Source organism: Artemia sp. Qi Xiang Cuo, chromosome 19, assembly GCF_049724085.1.
Source record: "Artemia sp. Qi Xiang Cuo chromosome 19, ASM4972408v1, whole genome shotgun sequence".
Classification (NCBI taxonomy): Eukaryota; Metazoa; Arthropoda; class Branchiopoda; order Anostraca; family Artemiidae; genus Artemia; species Artemia sp. Qi Xiang Cuo.
The window spans coordinates 33,877,187-33,901,743 of NC_142812.1; the positions used below are offsets into that span (position 1 = coordinate 33,877,187).

Below are 24,557 nucleotides of genomic sequence, written 5' to 3' on the forward strand. Positions count from 1 at the left end.
AAATATATTTGGCCCAAGTCAAGAGACAATTAGTATTTACGCAACTTAGTAAGAAACAATCAAGGAAATGGACAATAAATCCTCCACTTCCTGGATACAACGCTAATTATGATGCTACAAAGTGTTGAAATAACATATTCAGGCTTAACTTTTTGCACAAAGGTATTATAAAAAAGGGAAAAAAGAAACACTTTAAAGCGGCAAACTATGTTCCTCTCCAAATAACTTAAAATACCTGAAAAATAAACAACTTACTATTTTAGTTTTATAAAAGCAACATTATCTTTTACTAAAATACAGCTTTAGAATTTTACCTTAGCCTATCCGTAATCCGTAATTTCTGTAACTGATGTAAACACAAAGCTAGAATTACCTTGGCGTAGATGACGTATGGAACCCTTATTCTAAACTTATTCATAAGCTGCAAAAGGTCATTCACAACTCCTACTGCAATTAGCAATGGCTTGATATCTACAGAAGTTTCGTCTTCATCATCCAAACAAGCCAAAATGGCTTTGAGTAGGCTTTGTGCGTTGTGTGGCCACTTTTCACTTTCTCTTCGCTCTAAGCTCCTATAAAATAACCAAAAGTTTACATCTAAAGTATGTTTCCTTTAGTGCAACCATATTAGTGCATTATATAATTATGTATCATATATAATATGATTATAAGATTATTTAGCATTATTATATAGCATATTAGTATAATTATAAAGTACTGCATTTGTTCAGCGAATTATCTACAATTTGAGTAAAGAAGAGGTAAGTGTGTGTTTGTGGCATTTCGAAGGCGTTAAGCTGCAAGACATACTTTTAGGAGAGCAAAATAGCCGTGAAATATTCTCTCAGGCTATTTGCCCAGTTGTCTAAGCATGATGATTTTCAAGATCTCAAAGATGAGTCAAAATAATTTAAAATTAGAATCTTTGATTTCTAACACTACCTGGATCCCATAAACAGATAAACTAGGTTTACGTAGCCTGGGCAGCGTTAAGTGTTGTTACAGCTTTTTATCGGTTTTGTTGACAAAAGGTGTTGTGGGAGCAACGTTTTTTTTTTCTTGGTCATCGATTAAACACCGCGTTCAACACAAACGATGACACATTCCTTCACAACGACATGTACAAGACAATCTCAAAATATGCCTTTTTTTATTAATACCACCTTTATTTTCTACTTCCTGACGCCCAAGCAAATTTATTTCTTTTAATGCAGCATATACGCAAAGACATTGCTTATTTTGCCCCTAAACGTATAACCTAACCCGATTTTCATCATTAGTGGCAATAAAAGCAGCATGTACAAGCTGAGACTACGTCTCTTTGTTTCAAAACTTCGCACCCATTATTCGATCAACAAATTCGGATAAATTATAACACCAACTTAGGTTACACTCTGTAGGCCCTAGCTACAGGTTAAAAGACAACAAGGTTCGGGCTAAAAGGACAAGCATGAATCATCTTTTTTGGCCCCGAGCAAGAATTACACGTAGCCTTCCAAAATGTAATACGTCATTTTCGTCAATCTCACCAGAGGCTCGCACTTTCAACAAATACCAGAAAGACCCCTTATCACTTTCTAGCAATAAACCGAAATCACTGGTCTAGAACAAAAAAAAGAAGGACCAGAACTAAAGCATAGGTTCCGAAACACATGCAATATCCTGCAACACTGACATCTTTTCGAAAACAACAGAAAACTCTGAACAACTTGAGAACCAAATGAGATATTAATAAGAGGGATCGTATCAATATATTCTATGTGCTCAGAATTTGCAATTACTTATTTTTGAATATCCACATTCGTAATATTAGTACTACAGAAATGGTTTTGGACATTCTAAAATCATGACGAATTAATATATAAACGTCACTTGAGTAGCATTCTTAAATGGCTGATAGTGAACTAAAAAATACTTAAGAGAATAAGTCTTTATACCTCTCCAAGGTAGGACGTGCTGTACCCCTGTAGTCAACCCTTTAAGTAGCCCCGAGGCCGTGGTTGTACTTACTACCTTATCAAATTGGTTTTATTACAGATACTTGTTAGCAATTTTTCAAAATTATATAGCCTTCATCGGCGTAAACCTGGTATATTGAAAAATGTCCGAATTTTCAAAGGATTTTTTCTAGCGTCATCACACGGATTTTACAAAAAATAAATATAAAACACGAAGAAAATATATTATATATATATATATATGTATATATATATATATATATATATATATATATATATATATATATATATATATATATATATATATATATATATATATATTTATATATATATATATATATAAATACATATGAAATAAAATAAAGGGTGGAAAATATCTATAAGAACATCAAGACTGATCCTGATTTACAATTCACTTATTAAGCCTCCCATTCAATATTGTTCTCCAGTTTGGCAATCCACTTTCAAGACACATTTACAGAGACTAAACTCAATTTACAATAAAGCACTTCAAATTTTAGGCCAAGCAACAAATAGACTATCAATGGCTTCACTTTACAGTCTATCTTGAACCGTTTTTTGTTTCAAATAAAAAAAACAAGTTTTTTAAACTGAAAGTAAGGAGCGACATTAAAACTTAAAATGAACAGAAATTATTCCGTATATGAAAGGGGCTGTCCCCTCCTCAACGCCTCGCTCTTTACGCTAAAGTTTTTTATTGTTTTAAAAAAAAAATTTGTGAGACAGAGTCAAACTGTAGCGTAAAGAGCGAGGCGTTGAGGAGGGGACAGCCCCTTTCATATACGGAATAATTTTTGTTCGTTTTAATTTTTAATGTCGCTCCTTAGTTTCAGTTTAAAAAACTTGTTTTTTTAATTTACTTTCTGATCGTTTTTTAGTTAATGCAGCTTTGATTTTGGCTCACCGTCATTGAATAAGTAAACAAAGTTTGCATAAAAATTTCACTTTTCTTTTGCTAAATGGCTGTTTCTAAATTTGGTTCTGACGTAATTTACAAATTAACTTACGTAACGAACTTCTATATTCGTATATTTTTCTTCTGGCAAAAAATACAAAGTTGCAGATTTTTGCGGATATGAGCTTGAAACCTATGTAATAGGGTTTTCTGATACGCTGAATCTGACGGTGTGATTTTCATTAAAATTATTTCACTTGTAGGGGATGTTTCCCCCCTCTTTAAAAAATAAGGTAAATTTTCTCAGGCTCGTAGCCTTTGATGAGTAATACTAAACTTAATAAAAATTATATATTTAGAATCAGCATTATAAGCCCATTCTTTTGATACATTTATTGACATCCAAGTTCCGTTTTTAAAATTTTCGATTACTATTGAGCCGTATCGCTTGTTTTTTTTATTATTGTTTTTTTTTTTATTTCGTATATGTTATTACGTATATGATGGGGTTGTCCCTTTATTCAATACCACCCTCTTTACGTTAAAAGTTAAAAAAAAATTTAATTCACAAACCCCAGAATCACAAAGGCCGTTTAAATAGAATAGATAGCTCTTTTGAAAGCACTAAAAAACTGTAGCGTAAAGAGCGAGGTATTGACTTGGGGGCGAACCCCCTAATATACGTAATAATTTCTGTTCGTTTTAAGTTTTAATGTTGCTTCTTACTTTCAGTTGAAAAAATTAGTTTTTTTTATTTAATTTCTGATCGTTTTTTAAATAATGCTTGGAAATCTGGCGCCCCCTTCATAGAAATGTCCCTTACCCCAAAGAAGCATCCTCCACGGAAAGATTCTCCCGAGTAACCCCCTCCGCCCGCCCCCCCCCCCCCCGAAAAAAATCCTTCCGGAACATGTCTGTATACTTCCCAATAACCAATACAATATGTAAGCAATGGGCAAAGTTCATAACTTGTAGCCCTTCCCCTGGGAACTGTGGGGGATTAAGTCATCCTAAAAGACATATTTATAAGATTTTCGACTATGCTGAACAAAATGGCTATCTCAAAATTTTAATTGGGTGACTTTGATAAAAAATGAGCGTGGGAGGGGGCCTAGTTGCCCTCCATTTTTTTTTTTGGTCACTTAAAAAGGGCACTAGAACTTTTAATTTCCATTCCAATGAGCCATCCTACGATATTCTAGGACCACTGGGTCAATACAATTACCCCTGGAAAAAAAAAAAAAAAAAAAAAACATGCATCCGTGATTTTTCTTCTGGCAAAAAATGTAAAATTCCACATTTTGTAGATAGGAGCTTCAAACCTCTACAGTAGGGTTCTCTGATACGCAGAATATGATGGTGTGATTTTCATAAAGGTTCTATGATTTTTAGGGGGCCTTTCCCCCTTTTTTCGAAAATCAGCCAAATTTTCTCAGGCGCGTAACTTTTGATAGGTAGGACTAAACTTGATAAAACTTATATATTTCAAATCAGATTTAAAATCTGATTCTTTTGATGTATCCATTGGTATCAAAATTCCGTTTTTTAGAGTTTCGATTACCATTGAGCCGGGTCGCTCCTTACTTACAGTTCGTTACCACGAACTGTTTGATTATATTTCAGGAAAACTCTCCTCACTATTTAAAGGTTTATTAACATTAATTTCACAAACCAATAGTTTAAATACTAGATCTTCATAAGAAATTTACATTCCCCCGACACCGACAGTCAGGTCAGAATTTCCTCCTAGAAATGGGTGTGCTAGGGAATGGAATACACTTTCAAAAGAAGAGAAATCATGTATGTCTCTCGGCTCCTTCAAAAAGAAAGTTAAAAAATATCTAAAGGATTAAATATTTATTATTTTATTATTATGCTTTGAATATTATCATATTATTTATTATATTTTGTTTGATACTTCCAGGGGTGTAAGAAGAGGAAGTCTTGACTTATTTGAATTAAAGCTCCAGCTGGTGGTCCAGCGTAGAGACAGATGTGAATCTTCACCTCCATCCCCAACGGTCTTTGGCGAGCATTACTGCTTTTTGGAGATCAGTACCCCTCATGCAGAGGTCCCTCCATCTCCACTGGATAAGGATGTCCCTCCATCTGACCCGGTGTCTTCCACAGGGGCAATTTCAGCCATGTTCGGGGGGATCAAAATTGAAAAATGTCCTGGCGCGTGATTCTGCTGGCACGCTAATTAAGTGGCCGAACCACCGTAGGGTTCTTACGGCAAGCTGACGAAAGTTGGGGGTCTAATCCGTTAACGTCGGCAGTCGGGTGTTTGAGACAAAGTCGTACAACTTTATCCCTTCGACTCGTATTAAGAAGTTTGTTTGGGGCATATCTATGGCATCACGAACAGAAGCAGCAGCCGGCCAAGTTTCCACGCCATAGAGAAGTACTTGCACTACGGTCATGTTGTAGATCTCCATTTTTTTTTTCGGCTGATGTTGGGCTTTGACCACACGGAACTGCATAATCGAGCCATAGCAGACGCGGCTTTAACGATGCGCGACTGGACTTCCATTTCAATTGAGCTGTTATCCGAAACGGTATATCCAAGGTAAGTAAAAGACTTGAAAACTTCAACAGTGTGCCCTAATAAGTTGAATGCTAGTGAGTTGGCAGAATTACCTGCCGGTTCGATGATCATTATTTTTGTTTTCTGCCAGCTAATATGTAGTCCCACTTTCAGGGCTTCTTATGACAGTGTTGAGGGCTGCCCCGAGTTCAGCTGCCGAATTGCATTACAGGACAATATCATCTGCAAAGTCGCAATCGGCTAGAACCAGACCATCATACTTCAGTCCAAATTGGAGCCGATTCATCGTTCGATCCATGGCATAATAAATCACCGCGTTGAAAAACTATAGAGGAGCAACACAGTCTTACCTTACACCAGTATCTATTTCGAATAGTGGGCTTCGGCGACAGTTAACCTGGACAAAGCTTTTTGAACCAGTGTAGAGCGCCTTGAACAGGCGGCAGTAGTTGTCTGGGGAACCCGTTCGTTGTAGTATCAGCTAAAGAGACTCACGGTCGACCGAGTCGAAAGCTGCTTTGAAGTCAACAAAGGCAATATACGCTGTACGCTGGAACTCACCGGCTTTCTCGAAGACCTGACGAATAGTGTATATCTGCTCGGTCGTGGATCTGTTGGGTATGAAACCTGCTTGCAGAATCTGGCGGTACTTACGGATGAACTGGGTATTTCTATCAAGCAACTTCATGACCAATAGTTAGCCAGGAACTGACAGGAGGGTGATTCCTCTGTAGTTCGAGCAATCACTTTGGCTGCCATTGTACTTCCATGGGGGAAGGATTATCCTTACCTTCCATTCTTCAGGTATCAATTCGGTTGACCAAACGAGGGAGAGCAGCATGTGCAGTCAAAGTAGCATTGCCGGTTCTTCAGACTCTAGCAGCTCGACGGTGGTCCCGGAGGTTCCTGGTGCCTTGTTGTTCTTCATTCTCCGCAGAGCATTTTGTATCTCTTCAACTGAAGGAGGATCAGTCTTAGCTAGGTTTTCACATGTTGTTTGCTCAACAGACGCAGTTAGGTTCGGATCAACGTCAATTCTTTCGGCGCTTAGAAGCGTTGCGAAGTGCTCCTTCCATCGATGAAGTTGCACGTTTTCATCTTCTAGCATTTCGTCAAAGACGGATTTAACTGTACCTATCTTTAGTGGTTTCCCATCGCCTTTGAAATGCTTGAAAAGCGACAAGACGTCATCTTTTCGTGCCGCTTCTTCTAGCTCTTCAGCTTCTTTTTTATCACAAATAGTTGTTTATCACGGTGAATAACTGTTTCTAATCCCGTTTAGCCGTCTGCAGGAAGGCATATCTCCAGCCAGTCGCGCTTTCCGGCGCTGTTCAATGATTGGTAGTGCTTCTTGGGATAACCAGGGCTTCTTGAAAAACATCTTGGAACCCACGGTATTAGTGGCAACAACTAGTGCACCGTTTTTATATGTTTGACAGAACGTGTCCGGGTCAACAAGGGTATTCAAGTATTTCAACCTATTCTGAATTTCAACTGAGCACTTTTGGCGGCATGCCTCAATTTTTAGTTTCTAGGTGTCCAACTTTGGTTGGCGTCGTTCTAAAGGCTGGGCTTAAAGACGCAGGTGGAAGTTCGCGGCAACTAATCTATGGTCAGTACTCCCTATCTCAACACAACGATATGCTCTACAATTCGTAACTTATAAGCGCCATCTTTAGTGGACTATGATATAGTATAGTCAATCATCTTCCTTGTTCACCCGTCATTGCTATACCATGTTGGCTTATAGAAGTCTTTCCTGTGAAACAGGGTGATGGCAATGACCAGTTCGTGCATAGCGCACAGCTGGAGGAGTCGGGTCCCATTTTCGTTCAAATAGTCAGGGATAACCGGTCCAATTACAGATTTAAAAGCTCTTGTGGGGTTAGATACAGTTGCATTGATATTGCTGACCACGGCAAAACCATTGTGAAGAGAAATCAGTGATAGAGCAGATGTCAGAGCTGAGTAGAACTTGTCTTTTTCATCCACTGGAGAAACAATCGTTGCTGCGTAGCAGACAATAATCGACATATTCCCATGCTTGTGGTTGAAGCGGGCAGTTAGTAGTCTATCCGACATTGGGTTGTGGGATATGAGGCACTCTTCTTTACGAGCAGGCCTACACCTCTGCTTTTACTGGAGGTTTGGGCACAAATGTGGCGTTCGTGCGACAGTAGTGATATTCCGTTATCTCTTTCTTATTTCTGAACTGTAATTAAATGATAGTTTAATTAAAAGCCTTCCATTAAAACATTAATGATATCTCTGCTAATTGAGCCAGTTCAAAAAACAAAGTAATAAAGGACAAATATCCACCAGACAAAGTAATATAAAAGACAAAAATCCACCAGAATGATTGATGGTACATCTGGCCTCAAAAATTGTAGACACTCCAGTAGTTGGGTCTTTTTTTTTTTTCTACAGAGAAAGCAAGCAAGCCTACAGAGAAAGCTCAGCTTTGAAGCAGCTGGGATCAAACCCCTGAGCTCCGTTTTGCTAATCAGAGATCAAGCCACTGCACTAAGATAGGATAAAAAAAGAAATGAAAATAGAAACCTATTTCCTCTTTTTGTCTGTTTTCTCTATTAAATTTTTTTTCTGAAGAGGGTCTCTTTTTTTAAGTCTTTTTTTTTTCACAACAAGAATTTGATCATGGAGATCAATGTTTGATGAAGGTAAAGAGAAAACAAAATAAAAGTTTGTAACTAAAATGCTGGAATTATGCAGCAGTTGAAGAATTTTTTTACTCGAAAAATTTTTCATGATATTGCATTTTTCTCCAATTTGTCCGTACTTATTTTGTGGTGTCACTGTCTGGTCATAGACGTTTACACGCTCTATATAAAAGCTTTATATTACAACATGAAACTATTAGAGTTCTGACTAAATAATTGCCCTGGATTTAAGCACGATCAATAAGAAAAAAAGAAATTTCTCAAAGAAAAGTAAACAGGCATATTAAAACCTAAGTCGAGCATACATGAAGTCCTAAAATAACTATAATTTACAACGAACCAAAATTACTATCAATGAAAAAATGAAAGCCAATGAGATGAGCAGAAATTAAAAATGAGTAATACCATCAAATACATAAATATTAAATAATTTACGTCTAAACAAATCCTACGATGAACAGGAGTTAAACGACTAATCATGTCAAACTTAAAAAAAAGACACTACCACAAACATGAGTAGGGGTAAAGCATAGCATACATTAAATACGCAACTTAACCTGACCTAGGTACCTTCCCCCCCCCCCTAAACCCCAAAAAACCACAGTTTAAATATTGCAAATTCAATAAGAAACCATGCTTTGCGATCAATTTAGATAGCAATTACCCGCTTAACAGGTCTCCATGACTGCATTCCTTGGACAGTCTATAGCGCTGTGTACCAATTAGTGCAACAGTACAGACAAGGCTAACCGAAATTAACAAATAAAAGTGGTGCTACTCTTTTCAATCTCTAATTTAATCTTTTCAATCTTTTCTTTTTCCTCTCTTTTCAATCTTTCCTTTTTCATCTCTTTTCATTTTTTTTTTCATCTCTTTTTTCGATCTCTTTTTTCAAACCTTCTAAATGGATTGAGTTTCACTTGCGTTTTATTGGAAAAATATATATTTTGAGCAATGATCAAAACAAAAACAAAGAACAAAATTGCCATACTAATCAAAATTACGGGTAAGAACTAACGAAAATAGACAGTTTTGTACATGATAATATTAAATCCTGGATTTCTCCGTAATTTTTTATTTTTCACTGCTGTAATTATAAAATAGAAGATGATGAAATTTTTCAGTGCATAAGTGACACCCTGATCATTAGAAGGTTTAGGGGGCGGTAACTCATTTTAAGATTACCACTTACTTTAATTCGGTTCATTTCAGGTTTCATTTAATCACTGATGACAAATTCGGTTCGTTTTAAGTTTGTATATTTTATGGATTAGTTGTACTTGATTTAAATTTTAATTTTTCTTTATTTTTCTTTATTTTTTTTTTTTTTTTTTTCTTTATAAAGCTACTTTTTTTTTTTTAAATTAGTTTATGTCTTTATTATTGTCTTTATATTTCTTTACTTTATATGTCTTTATATTTCTTGTCTATATAGGTCTTTATTTTTCTTTAGAAAGCTCCTTTTTGTTTTTGAAATTAGTTTCTGTACGTTTTTAATAAATATCGTTTAAAAAGTTGGTTAATATTAAGAATATCTGTAAAGTTTTTTTTTCCATTTTCTTACTTAAGAGTTAAAATATTGCATAGCAATTTAGATCTAGGATAGAATTTGAATATTCAATCAAACTCTCGATCAACAGTAGTTTTGGGCAACAAATCTTTGACAATAAAATTACTACAAATTCTGAGTGGATTGAGAGGGGGATTATTATAAACGTGAATTAAGAATCTGCCCCATTTCTAGTTTTCCATAAGGCTAAACCCATTCAAAGCCACACATAGTAACCATATGTTTAACCACAGTATTAAACATATACATATCTCAATTAACCATTTACACAATATTTTTTTTGCTATACTTCGCTGAAACTCTTTGTTTGAACAACCGCCAATAAAGGTCATTTACTGAAAAGAGTTCTTTTTTTTGCCGTAACAAGAAGGAATTAGTTTTTTTTTTAGCTTAGTTAAGGTTCCTTTGGCCATAATTTTAATTGTAGTGTATACATGACCTGAAATTTCAAAACCGATCAGCGTAAAAAAATTGAAATTTTCACGCTAAGAATCAACACAGCCAAATTTTTTGTACCTCGTTTTAGGTCCCCTACTTCTAATCTGTTTACCTGAAATTTATAGGCAGATCAGAGAATAACAATGTTTGACCCATTCGTGTTTCACGAATTGATGTAATCCTTTTTTGTAAGCAAGTTGCTAGCCGATCGGAGAAAAAATCAATTCAGGCCCAATTTACACGTCACGACTTAAGTTTTTTTTGTAGCTTCTAGCTGCATCGAACCACCCCTATCTCAGTCTAAATGACCTGTAAGTCTCAGAGAATTTGAGGAAATAACATTTATTATGCTATGAAACAATACAAAACGAAATTTTGAACTACATACGGCCAGAGAACTTGAGCAAAAACACGATATTAGTGCAAATTTAATAGTGCAAATTTTATTAGTGCTAAATAGTGCAAATTTACCATCTACCTTCTTTGAGACACAAAATCATGACTGCTAGAAATGGGATTAATCTACTTTGCCTTTTCGTCTACCCTTTTCTCTAAAAAAGTATTGCGTAGTAAAAGGATTAAGTTAAAAAGCTACCCTTATAAATCGAGATTCAAAGTAGAGATATGAATTTGATAAAGTCAAAGATAAATACCTAACAAAAATGACAACCCATTCAATGAAAATTTGCATAAGTTGCGGATGGCATCCTTTCAATTCGTGACACAAACGGGATAAAAAATGGAGAATCGTTTTACTGTCTTGATAATCTTCTAGCGCTGACAACAATTCGACAAGACTTTCTTCCGTTAAAAGTCTAATAATATCATATCTATGGGACCACCAGAAGAAAATCGCATCCGAGGTTCGAGCCTTGAAAATAAAATAAAAACAAAGGTAAACTACAAGTTTTGGCAAATGATTAAGTTTCTGTAACAAAAGTACAACTAACTGCAATAGTAGGAGGTTCCCCAAACACATCCAATCAAAATTTTGAGATAACCATTTTGTTCAGCGTAGTTGATTCCAAGTACAACTTACTGCAATAGTAGGAGGTGCAAAAATATAAATGAACTTTCCACTATGACCATGTCGGCGATCCTTAATGCGGCAATCCGCAATCCTTAACCTTGACGTTTTCAGAAACTTTTTCATGTAGTCTTTCGAATTAGTTTTTAAAATGTTGTGGGTTATAATAAATAATATCGTAAATAGTCAAGTTCCAAGCATCATTCGTGAAAACTTCTAGATTCACAAGGCGATTGCTTAGCATGGATTTTGACAAACCAAACCATAAGTTTTTGTCATTGAATCCTTAGAGTTACTATCACTATACGAGCAAAAAAAATGTAAAAAAAAAGAATACATAATCAAATAGAACAATTAGAACAGAATAAAATTAAATAGAATAATAAAATACAAAAATAATTAAATAGAGTAAAATAGAAATATAGAATTAAATAGAACAAATAAACTTTCAAATGGGATAAATCCATCTATTTAGGCAGTGAAAAAACAGGTGCAAAAGTCCAGATATTTCGATCACATATACAGTGACCGTCTTCAGTAGAAATACTAAAAATTTTGTATTGTAGTACTACTACTGAAGGCGGTCACTGTATATGTGATCGAAATATCTGGAATTGTGTACCTGTTTTTTTCACTGTCTAAATAAATGGATTTATCCCCATTTGAAAGTTTATTTGTTCGTCTTAGAACGGCAGTGTGGTCTAAGAAAATAACACCTAATTTAAAGGTGTTACGTCGAAAATAAGAATTAAATAGAATTAAATAATTAATTCTAACAATGAATTATAATCTTAACGGCGCTGACGGTTGTTTGATCCCAGAATCTTAGCTTGTTGATGTTCAGTAGTCAGTTTAAGTAATTCTTTCTTCAGATGTGTCCTAGTCACAATATAAAATGTAAAAAAAAAAAAAAATACCAACAAAATCTGAGTAACTTTTGACGACAAGAACTATACCATCTGTGAAAACTATGGTGAGTGTTCTGCCAATTTTTAAAAAGTTGTCACTAAGCACCAAGGAAATTGAAAAAAACAATGCGTTTTACTTAACATTTTTTTTTTCTTTTCTTTTTCAACCCAAATTTACACCAAAATGGAGCTTTCAAACTTCCTTCAAAGGTGAGTGATTTCGAAAAGTTTCCTTTTTTTAAGTTCAGATGTCAAGTTTTAGAAAGATGGATCCTGGCAAACAAACAAAGTGGGTCTGGATATAGAAAGATATAGATTACCATAGAATAATCTACTTTAAAATGAAAAATCTGAAAAGAATTTAAGATTTGTTAATGACTGGGGCAGATAGACAAGATTTGTTCGCAAAACATATGACAAGTGACATCAAAATAAACTTTACTCCTCCAACAGAGAGCATTTCGTGCTTCATACTGAAGCACTTCATATTCCTTCATACTGATGAAGAAATATCCCAAAAATGAAGAATAAAAGTGCAATTCGTTGAACTCAGTAGAGCAATACATAAAAACAGGATTAACATTTAGGAAATGGACATTTCAAGACCAGTAAGTAGTTATATACATTAAACAACAGAAAATATCCAGAAAACTCTGTGAACTCAAAGAAGTGTTGACTATTACTAAAACAGAACTACATGATTACAATAAAATTTCATATGGTAAAACAGACTTTTTCTTTCATTTCTTGATGTCGGAGGACATTCAAACGAAATACAGTCTACATCTTTAACCTGCTACGCATTGAGTTGAAATCACCAAAAAGCTTTTACTTAAAAAGAAAAAAGTTTGGGTTCGAATTTTCTATTTATTTCTTTTGGTCCCAAATGTAAAAAAAAGTTTGAATTATTAAGGCTGAGTAGACAAGTTTCCTTCTAATGACTGATGTTGCGAATTTTCGCTGGGCAATTTTTTAGAGTTTTATTTATTAATTTTATTTTTTTAATAATGAAAGATTGCATAGCTTTTCAAATAATTCAAAACGAACAACTTTGATCAGTTTCGGAGTTACCGATTATATGCAATTTGCGTCGGAGAATATCTTTGAAAGGAGGATTCCCCAGCGGAAGATTCCAATGTAAACTACTTATTAGTGGTGAACCCATAGTTAATACACTGTCCTGTGTCTTTTTGTCAAAATAGGACTATCTTTTAAGATTTATAAACACAGTCAAAAAGAAAAAAAATACATTTTGTTTTAGTGAAATCCTTTAACATTCTATCCCGACATGAAATCGCATGCCTCAACGCATACCGTTCAAATTTCCCTTTTTTTTGCAAAAAAAGTGCAAAAACAGAGTTGGATCATGACCTTCAAAAAAAAAAGAAAAAGAGGAGAGACCCTAGTAGCCTAGAAAATAAAAAAAAAATGATCTTACTTCAGCCAAAAGACATTTCACAATATCTATCATAGTAACGGATTTGTTGTACCATGCTTCCAATGCTTTTTCACCAAGAACCTTGTCATAAGTTCTGAGCAGTCGACGTCTCTTAACCACGTTACCGAGTTGAGATTTTGGACCCTGAAATTAAAAACAAAAATTTATTCGGTAAAAGAACAAAAGTGATTGCAGTCCTAGCAAGAATGACTTGAAGAATGATATAAATTTTCAGGAGAAGGGAAAAATGACTTTAACACTTTTTCTGTTGATAAAGACCCAGACAAAAACCTAAAAAATATGGTAAATGTTTACCAAATCATATTATTGACTTACGAATAAAGTGAATATACCACTCGATGCCTTTTTATAAGCTCTTCACGAATATAATAATCATTTTTGTCGGAATTTTAGCCCCCACCCCTATATATACCAATTCAGGGTATATATTTGCACATTAGGGGGAGGGGGGAAAAGTTTAATCTTACCTCTCATTTACATCAGAAATAAAATTTACCCCACCCCCCTAATGTGCAAATATATACCATGAATTGGCATAAATAGGGATGGGGGTAAATTCATTTCCGACAAAAATGATTATTATATTTGGAAAGAGCATAAAAAAGGCATCCATTGGTATGTTTACTTTATTCATAAGTCAATAACATAATTTGGTAAAACTTTACCGAAAATATTTACGAGGGTAACAATATACAATTCATTTATGTAAAGAAATAACATAAAATAGATGTGGAGCAACAGCAACAGCTATTCGAGACGTAGATCTGACGCCTTAACTACTAAGGCAACTCGAGGTTAGAAATGTATCTCGGGCAGTGTCTGACTTGACTGAATGTAATTGAGGTTCTTTAAAAATTACAGTGAATAGCTGAATACTTCACACAGGATTTGGTTTACAATATTAATAATTAGGGTGGAGAGGTCTGTAAGGAAGTTACTTATACATTCTTTGGCCCTATAATGGCCAGTTTCCTCTATCTCCGATGAATGAAGAAATAGTGAAGTAATATATATAAGTAATAAAAATACACTGCCAAAAAATGCATTAAAATTCTGATATCCGATAATCTAATAATAAACCACCAGATTATGATTCAACAATTAGTCCATACTCATGGAATATGATTTACACCTTACTGAAAAAATTTAAATGCTCTTACGTTTATAACTTTAATAAATCAAATAATATTAACATTTTGATCACTAAATATCAGTGTATTAAACTTACAATGCAGATTCATTTGTATTTTTTTTCAGTAAAGTGCAAATTATGTTCTGGCCTTGGGAAGGCATGGGGGTTTTGAGCCCAACTTATGTCAATTTCTGCTACTTTTGAGTTTGACTCGGTTATTTATTGCAATTTCTGTTCGTTTTGGGTTTCATTTATTTATCGATGCTGATTTGCGGTAGTTTCACGCTTCGTAGATTATTTGATTTTATTTTTGTTCATTTTTGTTTAATGGGATTCTTTATTTTTCTTTGAAAAACTCATTTTGTGGAAAGTTTTTTAATTAATTTCTGTTCGTTTTATCATTGACATAGTCTTTTCAGGGAAGAGGAAAATAATACTTTAAATCTTTTCGTTTTTTTTTAAGAATTTATAGTTTGGTCTTCTATGTGTATGCTGGAGAAAAATTTTCAGCAATTTTTAACAACATACACCCTTTTATAAATCTGGACACAAATAGTAGTGTTTAATTTCGTTTCACCCCCTTCTCTAGTTGACCTAAAATGGAAAACTTGATACCATTCGCAAACAAAATCTGCTTACTTTCTTTAATAGGTTGGATACACTTACGCTATTTTGACTTGGTTAAATTTTAAGAGCAGAAGTAGCTCCGAAAGTTTGAACATAATACCCTAAGTCGTTCTTGAGATACTGCTAAGATGCCTTATTGGGAATTAGCATTAACACAGTGCATTTTGATTCAATCTTAAGCCAACATTTAGTTTATAAACATAATAGCAAATGGGAGGGGGGGCGGGGGAGGGGGATTAGTTGTCCTCCAATAACTTTTGACTATTAAAAAGGGCATCAGCCCTTTCTGTTTTCAATCAATTTCGAAGTTCCTACGACAACTCCTTCGATACGAAGTACCCTGGTCTAAACAACAACAACAAAAACAAAATCCTACATTATACCCACATCGAACTTTACTATAAAAATTTCAAGCCTTCCAATCACTTTCGACTATTCAAAAGGGCACTAGGCCTTTCGATCTCCAATCGAATGAGCCATTTTTGCGTTTCTACGACAACGCTTTCTATAAACACCTTATATAACCCCAGGGCGTAAATTACAACCCTTACCCTAAGGGCTGTGAGGGTGGTTGTCATCCTCAAAGACATAATTTCCGGAACTCTCAACTACGTTAAACAAAATGGCTATCTCGATTGAATGTGTTTGGGAAAATGGTGGACGTGAGAGGGGCGTTAGTCGCCCTCCCATCATTTTCAACATTTAAAAAAAGGCACTAGCCCTTTCAATTTCCAAGCAAATGAGCCCTTTTGAAGTTTCCACAACGCTTTCAATAAAAACCTTATATACCCCCAGGGCATAAATTACAACCCTTCCAATCAGGGATGGGGGGGGGGGGTTGTCACCCTCAAAGACCTAATTTCCAGAATTTTCTACTACGTTGAACACATTGGCTATCTGAAAATTTTCGCGGGATGTGTGTAGGGGAATGGTGCACGTGAGAGGGTGGTTAGTTACCCTGCAGTCACTTTTGACAATTAAAAAGGGCACTAGCCCTCTCCATTCCCAATTAAATGAGCCACTTTTCAAGTTTTTACGACAACTCTAACTATAAAGACCTTATATGCCCCCAGGACATAACTTACAACCTTTGCCCTGGCGGCTCTGGGGGATTTGTCATCCTTAAATACATAATTTCCAGAACTTTCAACTACGTTGAATAAAATGGCTGTCTCTAAACTTTGACTGAATGTGTTTGGGGAAATGGTAGGCGTGGGAGGGAGGTCAATTACTCCATTCACTTTCAACTATTAAAACTGGTCACTTCAATTTCCAAACAAATGAGCCCTTTTTGAAATTTCTACAACAACTTTCTATATAAACCTAGTATGCCCCCAGGGCATGATTTAAAATCCTTGCACTGATGGTTCTGAGGGGTCTGTCATACTAAGAGACCCTATTCCAAAAAATTTGGCTTACGGCGAACGAAACGGATATCTCAAAAATTTGATTGGATATTTTTGGTGAATTGGTTGGCGTGAGAGGGGGGTTAGTTGCCCTTCAATCACTTTTGACTATTGAAATGGCACTAGCCCCTTCAATTTCCAACCGAATGAGTCCTTTCGAAGCTTCTACGACAACTCCTTCGATAAGAAGTGCCCGGGTATGGAGGAAAAAATAAAAAATAATACATTGTGCCCACATTGTTCTTTACTTAGGCAGCGCTATCACGCTGCCTATGCAACTCCCAAGTTTGGAGGGGGTCGCTCCCAGTTCCATATGAATTACTTTTAAAAACATTTTGCCATCAAACACAGCGTGAACGTGTTGTCACTCTAAGATACATCCAAGGCATTTGAAAACTAGTATCTTTACATCTAATTTAAGTAAAGACACTAATATAATGTTGTTATTAACAAGGTACTAACTTAAACATGAGATATCCCGGCTGATAACAACTGGTTGGGCTAATATAACAGTACATTACAACCTCCATAAATTCACATTACCACAGCTGGTGGCAGTTGGAAAAGCTGGGTCGAGAGGACTAAATAAAAATTGTGTTTTGGATCAGAAATGGCTTTACTAGATGAAAAAATGACTTCTCTATCAACAGTGCTTGAAATTGCCAAAATTATACCGGAATACGCAGGAATTTCAGACGTCGATGAATTTATCGAAAAGTTGAAAATTTTTGACGAAATAACTGAGTCGTTTGACTATAAGGTCAAAGAGCAATGCGTTGCAGCTAGATTAAGGGGAAGCGCCCTCAAACACTTTGTGGCGATTAAGGCAAAAGAGCCGAAGGACATTAGCACTCTAATCGAATCTTTAAAACAAGGTTCATAGAAACGAGTGTTTCTGAGAGGCTAAGAACAGAAATGGTGACATACAATACCTCAACTAGTATTAGGGAATATGCAGACAAAATTTTTCGGTCAATATGCTTACAGTTAGAGAAATACGGAAGTGACGAGACGGTACAAAAAGAACAAAGACATACTTTTACGCAAGGGTTACCAAAAAAGCTACTAAGACTAATATTATCACGGAAACCAGAAAATCTAGAGCAGACTATAATCCTAGTAGAAACAGAGGTAAAAATTGACAAGGCCATGAAGAATTTTGATCAAATGTCAATAAACAGCAGAAGAAACCCAGAAAATGTAAACGATGGAAGAGAGCAAAAGCGTTTGAGCTATAGGGAGCCAAATAGTGAATCAAAAAGGGGCGAGAAAGGCTGAAACCTCCCACCATGGACAGAGCCCTCCCTATTTGACGACCAATCCCATGGTAATAGATCCTTAATGACTTGGAATACCAAGTATTATGGGCACCCACCTCCTCCTTCCAAGGAAAATAGTAAAACAAATAGGGGCAGGCCAAGAATATACGAAAATAGCTATAGACCCCATGGGGAAGGGCAAATCACCGAGCAATATAGGACGAGATTCAATTGCTATTATTATGGCCAACCGAATCACTATGCAGCAGATTGTTTGCATAGAATGCATAAGGAATGCCCGTCATACAAGACAAGACACAAGTTCAGAAAACAGGGAGGGCAGAAATTTAAGAAGGCAGGGAACAAACAATACTTGGCAAACACCTAATAATATTCCTGAATCTATATCTAGAAATCAAACGGTGACCAACACCCAGGGTCAAAATAGCAACGCTGAAGAAAACTGGAAACCCAAAAAAGCTTTGGGTCAAATGACAGTGGGCATTTAAACGGAGAAACCAGCCTGTAAGGGTCGACAGAGCTGAACAATGTTAAAAACCCCTTTATAGTTTAGAATTTTGCGATACGGATACAAGTAATAATTTACCGATTTTGCTTTGTTTCAAAATAGAGTGTTTCCAAAATTTACCGGGTTTACTTTATACGGGTTCTCCTAAATCCACAATTCAAGAGGAGGTTTTTAAGAGGTTTCATCCCAGTTTATAAAATCGCGTAAGCAGACACCAGAATATCCTGATATCGGTAATAGGTCACAAGCTGACAATTTTGGGGGAACGTCCATTAAAATTTAGCACAGGGGATACAGAAATAACATTAACAGTGATAAAATGTAACCAACTCCCATTTCCTTGTATTCTAGGAGTAGAAGCTTTAAGAAAGTATTGGATCGTGTGGGAGCCCCTAACCGATAATATAACCATAACCCAGCCAAACGAAACTAATGGGCAAGTTTGCATAACAACAGATAAAAATAGTGACAATTTGCGTTATAGCTAATGAAAAGAAAAAATCACAATAGAAGGGAGAATAGTAGCTCAAGTTTTAGCGAAATTAAATACAAAGGAAAGAACAAAATAATGGAAGCCATAATACAGAGGCACACCCTCGAAGAATATCCCGCAGTTTTTGTGGTAAGTCAAATTATGAAAATTGAAAATGGTATGGCATATTTAAAATTATCCGATTTGAGCAATGATAAAGTAAAACTAAACCAAGTAGGTCTAGGATCGAAGAAAAGATTTCAAATACAGATATAAAATCATTAAGCAGCTCAGAATTAAGCGTAAATTTTACTAGTCACGAGCAAATTTCGTCAAAACTACAGCCGCAAGAAGAGTATGGAATGACAAAAACTTATTTTTTTGAAACAGTTCAATTTAGTATATTTACCAGAAAATATAAAAACCCAGGTGGGAAATATTCTCTGGGGTTTTTAATGGACATTTGCAAGACAAAAGCGGATTTTAGATTAACTCACCTAATTACGCACAAAATACCATCACAGGGCCGTCCAATAAAAAATAACCATATAAAATACTTTATCTTTTAAAATCATGGCTAGATGACCAAATAAAAGAAATGTAAGAACAAGGTATAATTAAAAAGAGTGTTAGCGAGTGGTGTTTTCCGCTAGTAATAGTAAGAAAAAAAGACAATACCTGGATATGATGCATAGATTTTTAGAGCGCTAAATGCAGTCACGGTAAAGCATACTATAGAATTACCCCAAATTGATACGATATTAGATTCGCTAGGAGGCTAAAAATACTAAACAGGTCTTGACCTGATAGTGGGATGATGGCAAATAGCCTTGGACCCAGGAACAAAGCAAAAGCCAACAGTAATCTTAGGCGACGGAAGACCGTTCACATTTGAACGTATGCCTTTTATCTTATCATTTAGTCGAAACTGTTTTAGTCGGCTAATTAATTTAGTATTAAAGGATAACGAACCAGAAAGGACAAAAGATACATTAGCTGACTCAAATTTTTATCTTATTTACTGAAAACCTAGAAGACAATTTAATTGGACTTCGAAGAATACTAGGAAAATTCGAAAAGGCAGGGTTAAGTTAAAACCAGAAAAGCTGAAAATAGTGGTACCAAAATTGATTTTTCTTGGACATCTGATAAACCAGGTCACTATTTCTCCACATACAGACAGATTCACAGTCATGGAACAATTACAACTACCAAAAGATCAAAAAAGCAGTAGATCAGTGTGTGGATTGCGAAGTTATTTCCAGCGATATATTGAAAGTTTTGTCGCATAACTTTGGCGACAAATCCTTTGTCGCCAAAGTTATTTGTCAAAGGCTGTTAGCCCAGCCTTTGACAAATCTTTTAAAAAATCAGGCAGATTCAAATTTCCACCAGACGCTATAAAAGTACTGAATGAAATAAAAAGGGAATTATTGAAGGCTCCAATGCTTAAATTGCCAGATTTGTCACAAGACTTCTGTTTGCAAACAGATGCTTCGGCTTATGGAATTGGAGCAACACTATTGAATATAAATTCTGAAGGGGAAGAATCACTAGTTCAGTACGCCAGCAGATCGCTGACAGCGGCAGAAAGAAAATATTCATAGGTCGAAAGAGAATGCTTAGCAGTCGTAGTTTTTACCGAGAATATTTTCACAAATTTTTGCTTGGAAAAAAGTTCACTATACGCGTAGACCAAAAATCGTTAGTTTGGTTACATACAAGGCAAAATATTTCAGTGAGGATGACGATATGGGCACTACGTCTTCAAGCATATTCATATATGCCCATATATAAAAGGCCGTACAAACAATCCACCAGATCATTTATTATGGAACCCAGATACGGAAGGAAATTTGATAACCGCTATCTAACACGATTTTGTCGAGTTGGAAATATTATCCAATGAAAATACTTTGCGACATCAAGATAAAAATGATTTTTGTTCAGCCATTAAATTCTTTTTACTAAACGGAAAAGAACACATCAACAATTTATTGAAAGACCTAGATAATTTTGATCTGGATAAGAGTAAAATCTTTTGATAAGATATTACAGAGCACCCCAAGAGTACAGAAAAATGAATTAAGAATTATTCCAGTAATTCCAAAATCATTAGAATGAGAAATTTTACAGATGGCACAGGCAGCAAGTGGCTGTCACATGGGAGAAGCAAACTATTGGACGAATAAAATTTTTATTTTCCAAAAATGTACTTGTATGAAAGTAAAAACGTTCATACAAGGCTGTCAAAAGTGTGCCAAACAAAAGTCACCACCAAAGACACCTAAGGCCGAATTAAATCGATACTCAACACCTTCAGGGGAAGGAGAATTAATGTCTATAGACATTTGGGGCGTAGGAAGAAGTTTACCAGTTTTTAGGAAAGGAAATAGGTGTGTATTATCAGCAGTAGACCATTTAATTCATATTTGTACGCTTTCCCAATTAAAGACGAAAAGGCAAGCACTATAGCAAAAGTATTAGTAAACCAACTGTTTTTAGAACATGGAATTTTCCCTCAAATTTTACTTAGTGACAATGGTCCATACTTTAGAGCAAAATTATTAGACAAAATTGAGGTATAAAACGCTGGCACATTTCATCCTATAGGGCGTCAGCTAACGGGAAAATTGAACGAAAGCATAGAGTTGGCATGTGCTAGGGACACATGCAAGGCAGAAAAATGAAAATTGGGATGGTTATTTACCGTTTGTAGTCTTTGCAGTGAATACAGCTTTCTCGAGTTTTTAAAAGAAACACCATTTTTTTTTACAATATTTGAGAGAACCCAGGATTTGCATGGATGAAATGCAAAGTGATAGAGCATATCATAATCTTGATCATTATAAACAAGAAACGATAATGCGTATAAAAAAAGCAATGGAGCAAGTTAAAGAAAGTTTTGAAGATGCAAAGACAGAACAAAAAGATAAATAAAACAGGAAAAGTCAAAATAACACAAATGATTGTTTAGGAGGCCTGGTCTATGTGAAAAAAAAACCTAGAAGGAACAAAAAGCTAAAACCGAAATTGGACGAACCTTTTAGAATAGTAAAAATTCTACCAAATAACTTAACCTATGTTTTAAAGCCCCAGTATAGAAAAAAGAGGAAGTAGTACACCACAACAGAATGAAAAAAGGACTTTCTTCAAAACCATGAAAATCGAAGCCTATTTCTTCAGATGAAGAAGGAGACGAAACAATTGCACCAGCATAAATCAGGAGAGCATATGAATTTTATGACCTGTTTAATGACCACAACAGTTGGGAGCAATGGAAGGAATATTTAGCCCAGTCTTGGCTACAAACTTTTCACAACAAACAAAAGAAAAGGGGCAATGCTCAATGCCCATCGGACACTAGTGATGAAAGCGACAGAGAAGAATTTCAAAGAAAACCTACTGGTTCAAGAGATAATAAACCAGAGCTTAAGTCCAAAGAAGAACAAAAATTTGAAAAATTCCATGAATTGCCTAAATTTCATACGCTAGACTCGTCTGCAGTCTCAACACAAAAATAGATTTCAGAACAAACGCCATCTACAAGAGGCAAGCTAACAGCCTGAGAAACAGACAACTCTTCTGCAGAAACGGATGTGACTAAACCTGGCCCCTCTGTAAGGAAAAATACTTCAAGAGAAAAGCTATGAAGAACAGTTAAGAAACCAAAAATTCAGCAGAAAGTACCTTCTTCAGCAGCTTAAGTGGCCAAATCACTTATGCAAAAGGCAAAGTCCCGAGAGGAACAGAGGTTAAAGACCATTGACCAACCAACAAAACCACGCTCAAATTCAGAACCTTGTAAGCCACACTATAGAGATAACGGGAAGACTTGTCAATATTACAAGGAAGAAAAACAAAAATTTGGAATCCAAAACTTATATCAGGAAACTGAAAAAGGGAAAACCAGCGTCGCTCCCAGCAGTTTAATATTTGAATAAAGTAATAATAACCTTGGGAAAGGAAAACGGGTAAAAAGCCTTAACAAAAATATCTACATTTTTTTTCTAATCTACATGTAAATAAGTCAAATTTTTTTTTTCATAATTAAATTTCCTTACACAATTCCATGTATATGTAAAGCAAGCCACTGAATGAAAACTGTTATGCTTGTTTACATATAAAATAAGCCCACATTAGGACAAACAGATAAGGCAATGCATCCTTTTGAGATAGCCAATATTGATAATTCTGCTTACTGTTAATCAATGATGAACTACATCATTATATATATACTATATATATATATATATATATATATATATATATATATATATATATATATATATATATATATATATATATATATATATATATATATATAAGACAGGGTACACCCACTTATGTATGGAATCACGAAGTATTTTCAACTGATTTAATGAATCAATCAGTATCTACTACCAAAAAAGGAAGAAAAATTAAAGTTATAAATCAAAATTAAAGTTATAAAAATTAAAGTTATAAATCATTAAATAAGAGATAAATTAAATTAAAAATAATAACCCCTCAAAAAGACATATAGCCTACAAGCAAAAAGAAATTGTTTCCAGCATCAAACCGCATGACGTCAAAGTTTCTATTACAGTAATTAACGTGAGACTCCTAACTTTATACGGGTTATGGTAAACTTAATAAATATTATTTATTTAGAATCAGCATTAAAAGACAATTCATTTCATAGGTATATTGAAAAAAAATTTTTTTAGGGGGTGTTTAAAAAAAAGAAAAAAAAGGAAGGAATTTTTACAGAAATTAAAAATAATAATAATAGGAAAGGCAGCAAGAATTTACTTCAAGTGCACACACGTACAAGCTGACTGCAATCTTATTATAATTAGTTATAATCTAATCTAAAAAAACAATTTTTTTTTTATTATTTACAAAATGTAAAAGGAAAAAAATAGGGCAATATTTAAGCTTTATAAAGATTAAAAGCGAAACTTAGAGTAAGCTTAGAAAGGAAAAGGTGCTAGGTAAAAGAAATCAAAAGCAATATAAAAATAAGTTATAACCTAAAACTTACCCAGCAGATAAGAGCCAACGACAAAACCCATTAAAAATAAGCCAAAAATCAACCCCATCGTCAAAAGCAAACCACAGTAGTTCAAGGTAATAATTTTAACTTTAACAATGTATTGGGTCTGAGCAAATGAACTAGCACAAGAGATCCCTAGTTTGAATAATTAGTTGTCACTCGTGCCGGCCCAAATACTAGGACCCCAGACCGTTGACATCCTAAAAAGACAAAAAACATTCACTTTTTTCATAATTAATTAAAAAAACTTTTCCCACGAACTAAGTTTTTCAAAGAAAAGTAAAGAACTCTATCAAACCAAGAATTAGCAAAAATAAAATTAAATAATCTACCAAGCGTGAAATTACCACAAATCAGCATTGATAAATAAATGAAACCAAAAACAAACAAAAATTACAATAAATGACCGAATCAAACTCAAAACGAGCAGCAATTTATTTTAATTAATTAAAAAAACTTTTTCCACAAAATAAGTTTTTCAAAGAAAAGTAAAGATCTCAATTAAACAAAAAATGAATAATCTACCAAGCTCGAGACTACCACAAATCAGCATCGATAAATAAATGAAACCCAAAACGAACAGAAATTAAAA

The 24,557-nt window shown here is 34.8% G+C and overlaps 1 protein-coding gene across 1 annotated transcript in view; it reads right to left on the reverse strand.

The window, feature by feature from the left end:
- LOC148940762 (kinetochore-associated protein 1-like) overlaps positions 1-24,557 on the reverse strand; it is a 340,431-nt gene that overhangs the window by 234,390 nt on the left and 81,484 nt on the right. Inside the window, exons 9-11 of the mRNA XM_089105067.1 lie at positions 13,482-13,625; positions 10,762-10,979; positions 374-572 (exon numbers count right to left, since the gene is read on the reverse strand). Of these exons, the coding sequence (XP_088961193.1) occupies positions 374-572; positions 10,762-10,979; positions 13,482-13,625 (561 nt within the window). The remainder of the gene's footprint in view (positions 1-373; positions 573-10,761; positions 10,980-13,481; positions 13,626-24,557) is intronic.